We start from the raw sequence: 16,494 nt of genomic DNA, 5'->3' as shown, positions 1-16,494 counted from the left end.
ATCCTCAACACTGGGGCCCCACAAGGGTGCGTTCTGAGCCCTCTCCTGTACACCCTGTTCACCCACGACTGCGTGAACACGCTCGCCTCCAACTCAATCATCAAGTTTGCGGACGACACAACAGTGGTAGGCTTGATTACCAACAACGACGAGACGGCCTACAGGGAGGAGGTGAGGGCCCTCGGAGTGTGGTGTCAGGAAAATAACCTCACACTCAACGTCAACAAAACTAAGGAGATGATTGTGGACTTCAGGAAACAGCAGAGGGAACACCCCCCTATCCACATCGATGGAACAGTAGTGGAGAGGGTAGCAAGTTTTAAGTCCCTCGGCATACACATCACAGACAAACTGAATTGGTCCACTCACACAGACAGCACCGTGAAGAAGGTGCAGCAGCGCCTCTTCAACCTCAGGAGGCTGAAGAAATTCGGCTCGTCACCAAAAGCACTCACAAACTTCTACAGATGCACAATCGAGAGCATCCTGGCGGGCTGTATCACCGACTGGTACGGCAACTGCTCCGCCCTCAACCGTAAGGCTCTCCAGAGGGTAGTGAGGTCTGCACAACGCATCACCGGGGGCAAACTACCTGCCCTCCAGGACACCTACACCACCCGATGTTACAGGAAGGCCATAAAGATCATCAAGGACATCAACCACCCGAACCACTGCCTGTTCACCCCGCTATCATCCAGAAGGCGAGGTCAGTACAGGTGCATCAAAGCTGGGACCGAGAGACTGAAAAACAGCTTCTATCTCAAGGCCATCAGACTGTTAAAACAGCCACCACTAACATTCAGTGGCTGCTGCCAACACACTGACACTGACTCAACTCCAGCCACTTTAATAATGGGAATTGATGGGAAATGATGTAAATATATCACTAGCCACTTTAAACAATGCTACCTTATATAATGTTACTTACCCTACATTGTTCATCTCATATGCATACGTTGATACTGTACTCTATATCATCGACTGCATCCTTATGTAATACATGTATCACTAGCCACTTTAACTATGCCACTTGGTTTACATACTTATCTCATATGTATATACTGTACTCGATACCATCTACTGTATCTTGCCTATGCTGCTCCGTACCATCACTCATTCATATATCCTTATGTACATATTCTTTATCCCCTTACACTGTGTATAAGACAGTAGTTTTTTTGGAATTGTTAGTTAGATTACTTGTTGGTTATTACTGCACTGTCGGAACTAGAAGCACAAGCATTTCGCTACACTCGCATTAACATCTGCTAACCATGTGTATGTGACAAATAAAATTTGATTTGATTTGAATTTCGGTGGATCATTTTGGAAAGAGAGGGTCCAGATTGTCCAGCCCAGCTGATTTGTAGAGATCCAGATTTTGCCGCTCCTTCAGAACATCAGCTGTCTGGATTTGGGTGAAGGAGAAAATGGGGAGGCTTGGGCAAGTTGCTGCCGGGGGTGCAGAGATGTTGGCCGGGGTAGAGGTAGCCAGGTGGAAAGTATGGCCAGCCGTAGAAAAATGCTTGTTGAAATTCTCGAATATCGTAGATTTATTGCTGGTGACAGTGTTTCCTAGCCTCAGTACAGTGGGCAGTTGGGAGGAGGTGCTCTTATTCTCCATGGACTTTACAGTGTCCCAGAACATTTTGTAATTGGTGCTACAGAATGCAAATTTCTGTTTGAAAAAGCTAGCCTTAGCTTTCCTAACTGACTGTGTATATTGGTTCCTGACTTCCCTGAAAAGTTGCATGTGACAAATAACTTTTGATTTGATTTGAAATATTACTACAGACTATACATGTAAAGTTAGCGAGCTAGCGAACAGTACACTTAGCGAGCCAACTAACGTTTGCGAGCTAGCTAACAGTACACTTAGCGAGCCAGCTAACGTTCGCGAGCTAGCTAACAGTACACTTAGCGAGCCAGCTAACGTTCGCGAGCTAGCTAACAATACACTTAGCGAGCCAGCTAACGTTCGCGAGCTAGCTAACAGTACACTTTAACTTGAAATTAAAATTACTTTGACTAAATTAGAAACGTGTAATATCTGAAAATGTAGCTACAGTAGCTAGACTACCTGTATACAGGTATACAGCTGGACGCTTCTCCCTCTCTGTCACGGATGCCTTCAACCTGTCTGTCAAGCGGGCTTCAACCTGTCTGTCAAGCGGGCTTCAACCTGTCTGTCAAGCGGGCTTCAACCTGTCTGTCAAGCGGGCTTCAACCTGTCTGTCAAGCGGGCTTCAACCTGTCTGTCAAGCGGGCTTCAACCTGTCTGTCAAGCGGGCTTCAACCTGTCTGTAAAGTGGGATTCCGGGACAAGAAATAGCGGTCTTAGCTGTTAAAAGCTAATGAATCCACGTAAAAACAAGTTCAGTATTTATATTTAACGAATATTGACTATGTTTTATACAAAAATAACAAACCAAGTGTTTCCAGCATACAGTGTTCAGCTGGCAACTCTGATGACATCATTCCACAATTAGAGCCTTGCCAGTTGATTCTGTCTATAGAAGGTCCCACAGTTGACAGTGCATGTCAGAGCAAAAACCAAGCCATGAGGTTGTAGAAATTGTCAGTAGAGGTCCGAGACAGGATTGTGTCGAGGCACAGATCTGGGAAAGGGTACCAAAACAAATCTGCATTGAAGGTCCACAAGAACACAGTGGCCTCCATCATTTTTAAATGGAAGAAGTTTATAACCACCAAGACTCTTCCAAGAGCTGGCCTCCCAGCCAAACAGAGCAATCAGGGGAGAGGGGCCTTAGTCAGGGAGGTGACCAAGAACCCGATGGTCCCTCTGACAGAGCTCCAGAGCTCCCAATCCAATTCTGACAGAGTGTACAAAGCTGTCATCAAGGCAAAGGGTGGCTACTTTGAAGAATCTCAAATATAAAACATATTTTGATTTGTTTGACTCTTTTTTGGTTACTACTTTGAAGAATCTCAAATATAAAACATTTTGATTTGTTTGACTCTACATGATTTTTGGACAATAAGTATTTGGTCAATAACTAGAATTGATCTCAATACTTTGTTTTATACCCTTTGTTGGCAATGACAGAGGTCAAACGTTTTCTGTAAGTCTTCACAGGGTTTTCACACACTGTTGCTGGTATTTTGGCCCATTCCTCCATGCAGATCTCCTCTAGAGCAGTGATGTTTTGGGGCTGTTGCTGGGCAACACGGACTTTCAACCCTCCAAAGATTTTCTATGGGGTTGAGATCTGGAGACTGGCTAGGCCACTCCAGGACCTTGAAATGCTTCTTGCGAAGCCACTCCTTCGTTGCCCGGGCGGTGTGTTTGGGATCATCGTCATGCTGAAAGACCTAGCCCACGTTTCATCTTCAATGCCCTTGCTGATGGAAGGAGGTTTTCACTCAAAATCTCACGATACATTGCCCCATTCATTCTTTCCTTTACACAGATCAGTCATCCTGGTCCCTTTGCAGAAAAACAGCCCCAAAGCATGATGTTTCCACCCCCACGCTTCACAGTAGGTATGGTGTTCTTTGGATGCAACTCAGCATTCTTTGTCCTCCAAACACGACGAGTTGAGTTTTTACCAAAAAGTTATATTTTGGTTTCATCTGACCATATGACATTCTCCCAATCTTCTTCTGGATCATCCAAATGCTCTCTAGCATACTTCAGACGGGCCTGGACATGTACTGGCTTAAGCAGGGACACACGTCTGGCACTGCAGGATTTGAGTCCCTGGCGGCATAGTGTTGTTACTTACTGATGGTAGGCTTTGTTACTTTCGTCCCAGCTCTCTGCAGGTCATTCACTAGGTCCCCCCCGTGTGGTTCTGGGATTTTTGCTCACCGTTCTTGTGATCATTTTGACCCCACAGGGTGAGATCTTGCGTGGAGCCCCAGATCGAGGGAGATTATCAGTGGTCTTGTTTGTCTTCCATTTCCTAATAATTGCTCCCACAGTTGATTTCTTCAAACCAAGCTGCTTACCTATTGCAGATTCAGTCTTCCCAGCATGGTGCAGGTCTACAATTTTGTTTCTGGTGTCCTATGGCAGCTCTTTGGTCTTGTCCATAGTGGAGTTTGGAGTGTGACTGTTAGAGGTTGTGGACAGGTGTCTTTTATACTGATAACAAGTTCAAACAGGTGCCATTAATACAGGTAACGAGTGGAGGACAGAGGAGCCTCTTAAAGAAGAAGTTACAGGTCTGTGAGAGCCAGAAATCTTGCTTGTATGTAGGTGACCAAATACTTATTTTCAACCATAATTTACAAATAAATTAATTAAAAATCCTACAGTGTGATTTTCTGGATTTTCTTTTCTCATTGAGTCTGTCATAGTTGAAGTGTACCTATGATGAAAATTACAGGCCTCTGTCATCTTTTTTAATTGGGAGAACTTGCACAATTGGTGGCTGACTAAATACTTTTTTGCCACACTGTATGTTATTTAATTATTCTACAATGTAGAAAATAGTAAAAATAAAGAAAACCCTGGAAGGAGTGTCCAAACATTTGACTGGTACCGTATGTATATTTTTTTCTGTCTCAGCCTCCAGTATTTATGCTGCAGTAGTTTATGTGTCGGGGGGCTAGGGTCAGTCTATCTGGAGTACTACCCCTGTCCTATCCGGTGTCCTGTGTGAATTTAAGTTTGCTCTCACTAATTTTCTCTTTCTCTCTTTCTTTCTCTCTCTCGGAGGACCTGAGCCCTAGGACCATGCCTCAGGACTACCTGACATGATGACTCCTTGCTGTCCCCATTCCACCTGGCCGTGCTGCTGCTCTGGTTTCAACTGTTCTGCCTGTGATTATTATTATTTGACCATGCTGGTCATTTATGAACATTTGAACATTTTGGCCATGTTCTGATACAATCTCCACCCGGCACAGCCAGAAGAGGACTGGCCACCCCACATAGCCTGGTTCTTCTCTAGGTTTCTTCCTAGGTTTTGGCCTTTCTAGGGAGTTTTTCCTAGCCACCGTGCTTCAACACCTGCATTGCTTGCTGTTTGGGGTTTTAGGCTGGGTTTCTGTACAGCACTTTGAGATATCAGCTGATGTACGAAGGGCTATATAAATACATTTGATTTGATTTTTACTTTATTTATACACTTAAGTCAATAAATTTACAAATAATTTACAAAGACAACCTGTCAAACATCAACAAACACCACAACAACAACAACACAATGCCTGATGTGTACTGAACCTACCATCCATAATAAAGTGCAAACCGCTATGATAAACTGTGTTCCAATGGTTTCAATAGTGGCAGCTACATATATTACAGTCGATAACCGTTGAAAAAGGTGCAGTGCCATTATCCTCATAAGGCGAAGTATTGAAAACAGGCAATAATTTTGGATAATTGATTTAATTATTATTGTTAAAATCTCTTTCTCTTAGTCAATGGTGATAAAATATAGACATATTTTTTGAGCATACAATATAGCTCAGTATTTGGTATTAGTTATTTTACACAGTCTTTTTTATACAATCTTTGTCAAGTGTGTCAATAATTTCGGACCCCCCCAAATATGCAGCTGTAATATGAAGAGCACAGGGCTGGTGTGGCAATACGTACTTGCGGTAAGCACATTTGACGTTGTAGCCGGCGGCAGAGTTAAGCACAGGGATTCCCAGAGCCTGGTAGACAGTCTTCCATACGGATCCACTCTCAATCTGCTCAGGACACGAGAGAACAAGGCACAGAGAAATAGAGACATTACAGATTCCAATATGCCAATATGTCACAGTAGAACATTCACTCGGGACAAAAGGCTGGTGAACTCTACAAAATGGTAATAGAGCTGTATTATGATCAGTGGAGCTGGGTGCTTATGATCAGTGGAGCTGGGTGCTTATGATCAGTGGAGCTGGGTGCTTATGATCAGTGGAGCTGGGTGCTTATGATCAGTGGAGCTGGGCGATTATGATCAGTGGAGCTGGGCGATTATGATCAGTGGAGCTGGGTGATTATGATCAGTGGAGCTGGGCGCTTATGATCAGTGGAGCTGGGCGATTATGATCAGTGGAGCTGGGCGATTACGATCAGTGGAGCTGGGCGATTACGATCAGTGGAGCTGGGCGATTATGATCAGTGGAGCTGGGCGATTATGATCAGTGGAGCTGGGCAATTATGATCAGTGGAGCTGGGCGATTATGATCAGTGGAGCTGGGAGATTATGATCAGTGGAGCTGGGAGATTATGATCAGTGGAGCTGGGAGATTATGATCAGTGGAGCTGGGGGATTATGATCAGTGGAGCTGGGAGATTATGATCAGTGGAGCTGGGAGATTATGATCAGTGGAGCTGGGTGATTATGATCAGTGGAGCTGGATACATACATCATGGAAGCCTCCGCGTTTCTGCACCAGTCTGTAGAGCTTGAAGAGGTCCAGGTTCCTGTAGCCCAGCACTGGTTTCTTGTTGATGGGGGTTCCTACAGGAGGATAAACACAATGGTTAGATGAAAACAGGTTCAGAAGTAGAACACACACATCTAGCTACTTTCAGGTGCAAGGCACAAAGTTTTGTTCAAAGCGTTTCGCTCAAACTAGTGTTGTCGCTATACCAGAATTTTGACTTCAATACCAATACCAGGTTGAGTATCACAATACTAGATGCCGAAACGATAATCAATAATAAACCGATACTCAATTCTAAAATGATACTCAATTCTAAAACAATCCTCATTTTCTTTCCTCTCGCTTGCTTCTCAAGTGGCTTATGCTGTCAGCTGCATGAGCAAGTAGCCTGGCTAGCTTACTACTGTCCCCTAAATAAGACAAGTAGCCTGGCTGGCTTACTACTGTCCCCTAAAGAAGACAAGTAGCCTGGCTAGCTTACTACTGTCCCCTAAATAAGACAAGTAGCCTGGCTGGCTTACTACTGTCCCCTAAATAAGACAAGTAGCCTGGCTAGCTTACTACTGCCCCCTTGAGAAGACAAGTAGTCTGGCTAGCTTACTACTGCCCCCTTGAGAAGACAAGTAGTCTGGCTAGCTTACTACTGCCCCCAAGATAAGACAAGTAGTCTGGCTAGCTTACTACTGCCCCCTTGAGAAGACAAGTAGTCTGGCTAGCTTACTACTGCCCCCAATATAAGACAAGTAGTCTGGCTAGCTTACTACTGCCCCCTTGAGAAGACAAGTAGTCTGGCTAGCATACTACTGTCCCCTTGAGAAGACAAGTAGTATGGCTAGCTTACTACCGTCCCCTAGATAAGACAAGTAGCCTGGCTAGCTTACTAGCGCCCCCTAAATAAGACAAGTAGCCTGGCTAGCTTACTACTGTCCCCTAAAGAAGACAAGTAGCCTGGCTAGCGTACTACTGTCCCCTAAAGAAGACAAGTAGCCTGGCTGGCTTACTACTGCCCCCTAAAGAAGACAAGTAGCCTGGCTAGCTTACTACTGCCCCCTTGAGAAGACAAGTAGTCTGGCTAGCTTACTACTGCCCCCTAAAGAAGACAAGTAGCCTGGCTAGCTTACCATTGCCCACTAAAGAAGACAAGTAGCCTGGCTAGCTTACTACTGCCCCCTTGAGAAGACAAGTAGTCTGGCTAGCTTACTACTGCCCCCTTGAGAAGACAAGTAGCCTGGCTAGCTTACTACTGCCCCTTGAGAAGACAAGTAGTCTGGCTAGCTTACTACTGCCCCCTTGAGAAGACAAGTAGTCTGGCTAGCTTACTACTGCCCCCTTGAGAAGACAAGTAGTCTGGCTAGCTTACTACTGCCCCTTGAGAAGACAAGTAGTCTGGCTAGCTTACTACTGCCCCCTTGAGAAGACAAGTAGTCTGGCTAGCTTACTACTGCCCCTTGAGAAGACAAGTAGTCTGGCTAGCTTACTACTGCCCCCTAAAGAAGACAGGTAGCCTGGATAGCTTACTACTGCCCCCAAGATAAGACAAGTAGCCAGGAGAGCTTACTACTGCCCCCTAAAGAAGACAAGTAGCCTGGCTAGCTTACTACTGCCCCCTTGAGAAGACAAGTAGCCTGGCTAGCTTACTAGCCCCCCTAAATAAGACAAGTAGCCTGGCTAGCTTACTACTGTCCCCTAAAGAAGACAAGTAGTCTGGCTAGCTTACTACTGCCCCTTGAGAAGACAAGTAGTCTGGCTAGCTTACTACTGCCCCTTGAGAAGACAAGTAGTCTGGCTAGCTTACTACTGCCCCCTAAAGAAGACAAGTAGCCTGTAGCCTGGCTAGCTTACTACTGCCCACTAAAGAAGACAAGTAGTCTGGCTAGCTTACTACTCCCCCTTGAGAAGACAAGTAGCCTGGCTAACTTACTACTGCCCCCTTGGGAAGACAAGTAGTCTGGCTAGCTTACTACTGCCCCCTTGAGAAGACAAGTAGTCTGGCTAGCTTACTACTGCCCCCAAGATAAGACAAGTAGTCTGGCTAGCTTACTACTGCCCCCTTGAGAAGACAAGTAGCCTGGCTAGCTTACTATTGCCCCCTTGAGAAGACAAGTAGTCTGGCTAGCTTACTATTGCCCCCTTGAGAAGACAAGTAGTCTGGCTAGCTTACTACTGTCCCCTAAATAAGACAAGTAGCCTGGCTAGCTTACTACTGTCCCCTAAATAAGACGAGTAGCCTGGCTAGCTTACTACTGTCCCCTAAAGAAGACAAGTAGCCTGGCTAGCGTACTACTGCCCCCTAAAGAAGACAAGTAGCCTGGCTAGCTTACTACTGCCCCTTGAGAAGACAAGTAGTCTGGCTAGCTTACTACTGCCCCCTAGAGAAGACAAGTAGCCTGGCTAGCTTACTACTGCCCACTAAAGAAGACAAGTAGCCTGGCTAGCTTACTACTGCCCCCTAAAGAAGACAAGTAGTCTGTCTAGCTTACTACTGTCCCCTTGAGAAGACAAGTAGTCTGGCTAGCTTACTACTGCCCCCAAGATAAGACAAGTAGCCTGGCTAGCTTACTACTGCCCCCTTGAGAAGACAAGTAGTCTGGCTAGCTTACTACTGCCCCCTTGAGAAGACAAGTAGTCTGGCTAGCTTACTACTGCCCCCTTGAGAAGACAAGTAGCCTGGCTAACTTACTACTGCCCCCTTGGGAAGACAAGTAGTCTGGCTAGCTTACTACTGCCCCCAAGATAAGACAAGTAGTCTGGCTAGCTTACCACTGCCCCCTTGAGAAGACAAGTAGTCTGGCTAGCTTACTACTGCCCCCTTGAGAAGACAAGTAGTCTGGCTAGCTTACTACTGCCCCCTAAATAAGACAAGTAGCCTGGCTAGCTTACTACTGCCCCTAAAGAAGACAAGTAGCCTGGCTAGCTTACTACTGCCCCCTTGAGAAGACAAGTAGCCTGGCTAACTTACTACTGCCCCCTTGGGAAGACAAGTAGTCTGGCTAGCTTACTACTGCCCCCTTGAGAAGACAAGTAGCCTGGCTAACTTACTACTGCCCCCTTGGGAAGACAAGTAGTCTGGCTAGCTTACTACTGCCCCCAAGATAAGACAAGTAGTCTGGCTAGCTTACCACTGCCCACTAAAGAAGACAAGTAGCCTGGCTAGCTTACTACTGCCCCCTAAAGAAGACAAGTAGTCTGGCTAGCTTACTACTGTCCCCTTGAGAAGACAAGTAGTCTGGCTAGCTTACTACTGCCCCCAAGATAAGACAAGTAGCCTGGCTAGCTTACTACTGCCCCCTTGAGAAGACAAGTAGTCTGGCTAGCTTACTACTGCCCCCTTGAGAAGACAAGTAGTCTGGCTAGCTTACTACTGTCCCCTTGAGAAGACAAGTAGTCTGGCTAGCTTACTACTGCCCCCTTGAGAAGACAAGTAGTCTGGCTAGCATACTACTGTCCCCTAGATAAGACAAGTAGCCTGGCTAGCTTACTACCGCCCCCTAAATAAGACAAGTAGCCTGGCTAGCTTACTACTGTCCCCTAAAGAAGACAAGTAGCCTGGCTAGCGTACTACTGCCCCCTAAAGAAGACAAGTAGCCTGGCTAGCGTACTACTGCCCCCTAAAGAAGACAAGTAGCCTGGCTAGCTTACTACTGCCCCCTTGAGAAGACAAGTAGTCTGGCTAGCTTACTACTGCCCCCAAGATAAGACAAGTAGCCTGGCTAGCTTACTACTGCCCCCTTGAGAAGACAAGTAGTCTGGCTAGCTTACTACTGCCCCCTTGAGAAGACAAGTAGTCTGGCTAGCTTACTACTGCCCCCTTGAGAAGACAAGTAGTCTGGCTAGCTTACTACCGCCCCCTTGAGAAGACAAGTAGTATGGCTAGCTTACTACCGTCCCCTAGATAAGACAAGTAGCCTGGCTAGCTTACTAGCTGCCCCTAAATAAGACAAGTAGCCTGGCTAGCTTACTACTGTCCCCTAAAGAAGACAAGTAGCCTGGCTAGCTTACTACTGCCCCCTAAAGAAGACAAGTAGCCTGGCTAGCTTACTACTGCCCCCTAAAGAAGACAAGTAGCCTGGCTAGCTTACTACTGCCCCCTTGAGAAGACAAGTAGTCTGGCTAGCTTACTACTGCCCCCTAAAGAAGACAAGTAGCCTGGCTAGCTTACCATTGCCCACTAAAGAAGACAAGTAGCCTGGCTAGCTTACTACTGCCCCCTTGAGAAGACAAGTAGTCTGGCTAGCTTACTACTGCCCCCTTGAGAAGACAAGTAGCCTGGCTAGCTTACTACTGCCCCCTTGAGAAGACAAGTAGTCTGGCTAGCTTACTACTGCCCCCTTGAGAAGACAAGTAGTCTGGCTAGCTTACTACTGCCCCCTTGAGAAGACAAGTAGTCTGGCTAGCTTACTACTGCCCCCAAGATAAGACAAGTAGTCTGGCTAGCTTACTACTGCCCCCTTGAGAAGACAAGTAGTCTGGCTAGCTTACTACTGCCCCCCTGAGAAGACAAGTAGTCTGGCTAGCTTACTACTGCCCCCTTGAGAAGACAAGTAGTCTGGCTAGCTTACTACTGCCCCTGAGAAGACAAGTAGTCTGGCTAGCTTACTACTGCCCCTTGAGAAGACAAGTAGTCTGGCTAGCTTACTACTGCCCCCTTGAGAAGACAAGTAGTCTGGCTAGCTTACTACTGCCCCCTAAAGAAGACAAGTAGCCTGGCTAGCTTACTACTGCCCCCTAAGATAAGACAAGTAGCCTGGCTAGCTTACTACTGTCCCCTAAAGAAGACAAGTAGCCTGGCTAGCTTACTACTGCCCCCTTGAGAAGACAAGTAGCCTGGCTAGCTTACTACTGCCCCCTAAAGAAGACAAGTAGCCTGGCTAGCTTACTACTGCCCCCAAGAGAAGACAAGTAGTCTGGCTAGCTTACTACTGCCCCCTTGAGAAGACAAGTAGTCTGGCTAGCTTACTACTGCCCCCTTGAGAAGACAAGTAGTCTGGCTAGCTTACTACTGCCCCCTAAAGAAGACAAGTAGCCTGGCTAGCTTACTACTGCCCACTAAAGAAGACAAGTAGTCTGGCTAGCTTACTACTGCCCCCTTGAGAAGACAAGTAGCCTGGCTAACTTACTACTGCCCCCTTGGGAAGACAAGTAGTCTGGCTAGCTTCTGAAGACTAGTCTGGCTAGCTTACTACTGCCCCCAAGATAAGACAAGTAGTCTGGCTAGCTTACCACTCCCCCTTGAGAAGACAAGTAGTCTGGCTAGCTTACTACTGCCCCCTTGAGAAGACAAGTAGTCTGGCTAGCTTACTACTGCCCCCTTGAGAAGACAAGTAGTCTGGCTAGCTTACTACTGTCCCCTAAATAAGACAAGTAGCCTGGCTAGCTTACTACTGTCCCCTAAAGAAGACAAGTAGCCTGGCTAGCTTACTACTGCCCCCTTGAGAAGACAAGTAGTCTGGCTAGCTTACTACTGCCCCCTAGAGAAGACAAGTAGCCTGACTAGCTTACTACTGCCCACTAAAGAAGACAAGTAGCCTGGCTAGCTTACTACTGCCCCCTAAAGAAGACAAGTAGTCTGGCTAGCTTACTACTGCCCCCTAGAGAAGACAAGTAGCCTGACTAGCTTACTACTGCCCACTAAAGAAGACAAGTAGCCTGGCTAGCTTACTACTGCCCCCTAAAGAAGACAAGTAGTCTGGCTAGCTTACTACTGTCCCCTTGAGAAGACAAGTAGTCTGGCTAGCTTACTACTGCCCCCAAGATAAGACAAGTAGCCTGGCTAGCTTACTACTGCCCCCTTGAGAAGACAAGTAGTCTGGCTAGCTTACTACTGCCCCTTGAGAAGACAAGTAGTCTGGCTAGCTTACTACTGCCCCCTTGAGAAGACAAGTAGTCTGGCTAGCTTACTATTGCCCCCTTGAGAAGACAAGTAGTCTGGCTAGCTTACTACTGCCCCCAAGATAAGACAAGTAGCCTGGCTAGCTTACTACTGCCCCCTTGAGAAGACAAGTAGTCTGGCTAGCCTTACTACTGCCCCCTTGGGAAGACAAGTAGTCTGGCTAGCTTACTACTGCCCCCTTGAGAAGACAAGTAGCCTGGCTAGCTTACTATTGCCCCCTTGAGAAGACAAGTAGTCTGGCTAGCTTACTACTGCCCCCAAGATAAGACAAGTAGCCTGGCTAGCTTACTACTGCCCCCTAAATAAGACAAGTAGCCTGGCTAGTTTACTACTGCCCCCTAAAGAAGACAAGTAGCCTGGCTAGTTTACTACTGCCCCCTTGAGAAGACAAGTAGTCTGGCTAGCTTACTACCGCCCACTAAATAAGACAAGTAGCCTGGCTAGCTTACTATTGCCCCCTTGAGAAGACAAGTAGTCTGGCTAGCTTACTACCGCCCACTAAATAAGACAAGTAGCCTGGCTAGCTTACTATTGCCCCCTTGAGAAGACAAGTAGTCTGGCTAGCTTACTACCGCCCACTAAATAAGACAAGTAGCCTGGCTAGCTTACTATTGCCCCCTTGAGAAGACAAGTAGTCTGGCTAGCTTACTATTGCCCCCTTGAGAAGACAAGTAGTCTGGCTAGCATACTACTGTCCCCTAGATAAGACAAGTAGCCTGGCTTGCTTACTACCGCCCCCTAAATAAGACAAGTAGCCTGGCTAGCTTACTACTGCCCCCTTGAGAAGATTCAGACAAATTACTAGACTGACTCGATCCTCTCAATCCGTACGTGAGACAGAAGTACTGAAAGTAACTAATTCTATTAGCTTAACATTTTTCATCTTCTAGTATCAAAAAGGTAGTGAAGTTGCATTATACCACTACAATCCATGCAACACTAGCATTCAACTGTGTGGGAGGCAGTTCTCTGTCAGTCTAGGTGGGCGGATCAAACAGGAGTTGGGATTGAGGAGCGTGTCTCACCTCTGTCCTCCATGAACTTGTATAGCTGCTGCAAGAAGTTCTCCCTCTCCTCAGGGAAGGGCTCCACTTCCTCCTGCACGCAGGAACAGGAAATGACAATTCATCATTTGGGGGGGGGCTTATATTGTCCTGTTATATTGTTCTTGGGGCGGCAGGGTAGCCTAGTGGTTAGAGCGTTGGACTAGTAACCGAAAGGTTGCAAGTTCAAATCCCCGAGCTGACAAGGTACAAATCTGTCGTTCTGCCCCTGAACAGGCAGTTAACCCACTGTTCCTAGGCCGTCATTGAAAATAAGAATTTGTTCTTAACTGACTTGCCTAGTAAAATAAAGGTAAAATTTAAAAAAATATAAAAAATTGTGTGAAATGGAAATGTGTTTTCTGCATATCCCAACTCCCCCTGAGACACCCGCAGGGAGTAGGGTCACAGCCAGGGTCACCATATCTCAACTCCCCCTGAGACACCCGCAGGGAGTAGGGTCACAGCCAGGGTCACCATATCCCAACTCCTCCTGAGACACCCGCAGGGAGTAGGGTCACAGCCAGGGTCACCATATCTCAACTCCCCCTGAGACACCCGCAGGGAGTGGGGTCACAGCCAGGGTCACCATATCCAAACTCCCTCTGAGAGTGGGGTCACAGCCAAGGTCACCATATCTCAACTCCCCCTGAGACACCCGCAGGGAGTAGGGTCACAGCCAGGGTCACCGTTGTAGAGCGCCCCTGGAACAATGAAGGTTAAGTGCCTTGCTCAAGGGCACAGCGACAGATTTTTCACCTTGTCAGCTCCGGTATTCGAACCAGCAACTTTACGTGACACGCTCTAACCTTGAGGTTACCTGCCACCCTGAAAGGGATGTGTCACATTCATGCCCCGGACAATTAAAATTCCTTCCAATATCATGTATATACTGTGTGAAAAGAAAAGGTCAGAGAATCGGATTTCATGCCCTCTTGTGCCTTACTCAGCCATGTCGTTAAATGTCCTTGTCGTTAAATGTCCATGTTGTTTTTTATTTATTTTATTTCACCTTTTTTTTAACCGGGTAGGCTAGTTGAGAACAAGTTGTCATTTACAACTACGACCTGACCAAGATAAAGCATAGCAGTGTGCATAGACAACACAGAGTTACACATGGAGTAAACAATTAACAAGTCAATAACACAGTAGGAAAAAAAGGGGCGTCTATATACATTGTGTGCAAAAGGCATGAGGAGGTAGGCGAATAATTACAATTTTGCAGATTAACACTGGAGTGATAAATGATCAGATGGTCATGTACAGGTAGAGATACTGGTGTGCAAAAGAGCAGAAAAGTAAATAAATATACACAGTATGGGGATGAGGTAGGTAAAATTGGGTGGGCTATTTACCGATAGACTATGTACAGCTGCAGCGATCGGTTAGCTGCTCATATAGCAGATGTTTGAAGTTGGTGAGGGAGATAGTGTCCATGTCGTAAAGTGGCCATGTCGTAAAGTGGCCATGTCGTAAAGTGGCCATGTCGTTAAATGTTAATGTCTTTAAGCAGCAGAGGTCAATACAAACTGATGAGTTTCGGCGACAACCTTCGTCAGCGTGAATTATTAGCCAGCAGGATAAAGACTAAATAATATGACCATGAATACCTCCTCTTCATCGCTGGCGTCTTCCTCCTGTTCTTCCTCATCATCATCATCATCTTCCTCACTGCTGGAACTCTCGTCCTTCACCTCTGTCCTCCAGGAGCTGGGCACTGCCGCCTGATGCACAAACTCCAGAGCCTCATCCAGCGCTGACACACACACACACACACACGGAAACACACCGGACACACACACCCACGGAAACACACACCGGACACACACACCCACGGAAACACACACCGGACACACACACCCACGGAAACACACACCGGACACACACACACAAACGGAAACACACACCGGACACACGAAAATACACACCGGACACACACACCGGACACACACATCGGACACACACACACACAAACGGAAACACACCAGTCACACACACACCACATTGAGGGCTACTGACCTCCATAATACATAGGGTCAGAAAGTATTCAGACCCATTTCCTTTATGTTACAGCTCTATTCTAAAATGGATGCAATACCTCATTTGCATAAGTATTCAGACCCGTTGCTATGAGACTCCAAATTGTGGTCAGGTGCTTCCTGTTTCCATTGATCATCCTTGAGCTGTTTCTACAGGTCCCCAAGAACACAGTGGCCTCCATCATTCTTAAATGGAAGAAGTTTGGAACCACCAAGACTCTTCCTAGAACTGTCCGCCCGGACAAACTGAGCAATCGGGGGAGAAGGGACTTGGTCAGGGAGGTGACCAAGAACCTGATTGTCACTCTGACAGAGCTCCAGAGTTCCTCTGTGGAGATGGGAGAACTTTCCAGAAGGACAACCATCTCTGCAGCACTCCATCAATCAGGCCTTCATGGTAGTTGGCAGACGGAAGCCACTCCTCAGTAAAAGGCACATGACAGCCCGCTTGTAGTTTGCTAAAAAAGTCCCTAAATGACTCTCAGATCATGAGAAGCAAGATTATCTGGTCTGATGAAATGAAGATTGAACTCTTTGGCCTGAAGGCCAAGCGTCATGCCTGGAGGAATCCAGGCACCACTCATCACCTGGCCAACACCATCCCTACAGTGAAGCATGGTGTTGGCAGCATCATGCTGTGGGGATGTTTTTCAGCAGCAGGGACTGGGAGACTAGTTAGGATCGAGAGAAAGATGAACGGAGCAAAGTACAGAGAGATCCTTGATGAAAACCTGCTCCAGAGCACTAAGGACCTCAGACTGGGGCGAAGGTTCACCTTCCAACAGGACAACGACCCTAAGCACACAACCAAGACAACGCAGGAGTGGCTTCGGGTCAAGTCTCTGAATGTCCTTGAGTGGCCCAGACGTGAACCCAATCTAACATCTCTGGAGACCTGAAAATAGTTGTACAGAGACGCTCCCCATTCAACCTGACAGAGCTTGAGAGAATGTGCAGAGAAGAATGGGAGAAACTCCCCAAATACAGATGTGCCAAGCATGTAGCGTCATACCCAAGAAGACATGAGGCTGTAATCACTACCAAAGGTGCTTCAACAAAGTACTGAGTAAAGGGTCTGAATACTTGTGTAAATGACAGTTATTTATCTTCATACATTATTATACATTTGCAAAAAAATCTAAAAACCTGTTTTTGCTTTGTCATTATA

The 16,494-nt window shown here is 46.6% G+C and overlaps 1 protein-coding gene across 1 annotated transcript in view; it reads right to left on the bottom strand.

Annotated features, from left to right (window-relative positions):
* The window catches only part of LOC112239891 (AT-rich interactive domain-containing protein 4B-like), a 180,945-nt gene that overhangs the window by 74,986 nt on the left and 89,465 nt on the right, over positions 1–16,494 (bottom strand). Inside the window, 4 exon segments of the mRNA XM_042305847.1 lie at positions 5,570–5,667; positions 6,334–6,428; positions 13,270–13,342; positions 14,898–15,043. Of these exon segments, the coding sequence (XP_042161781.1) occupies positions 5,570–5,667; positions 6,334–6,428; positions 13,270–13,342; positions 14,898–15,043 (412 nt within the window).

The sequence above is a fragment of the Oncorhynchus tshawytscha genome, linkage group LG25 (genome assembly GCF_018296145.1).
Source record: "Oncorhynchus tshawytscha isolate Ot180627B linkage group LG25, Otsh_v2.0, whole genome shotgun sequence".
Taxonomy (NCBI): Eukaryota; Metazoa; Chordata; class Actinopteri; order Salmoniformes; family Salmonidae; genus Oncorhynchus; species Oncorhynchus tshawytscha.
This window is presented reverse-complemented; position numbering and strand designations above follow the sequence as displayed.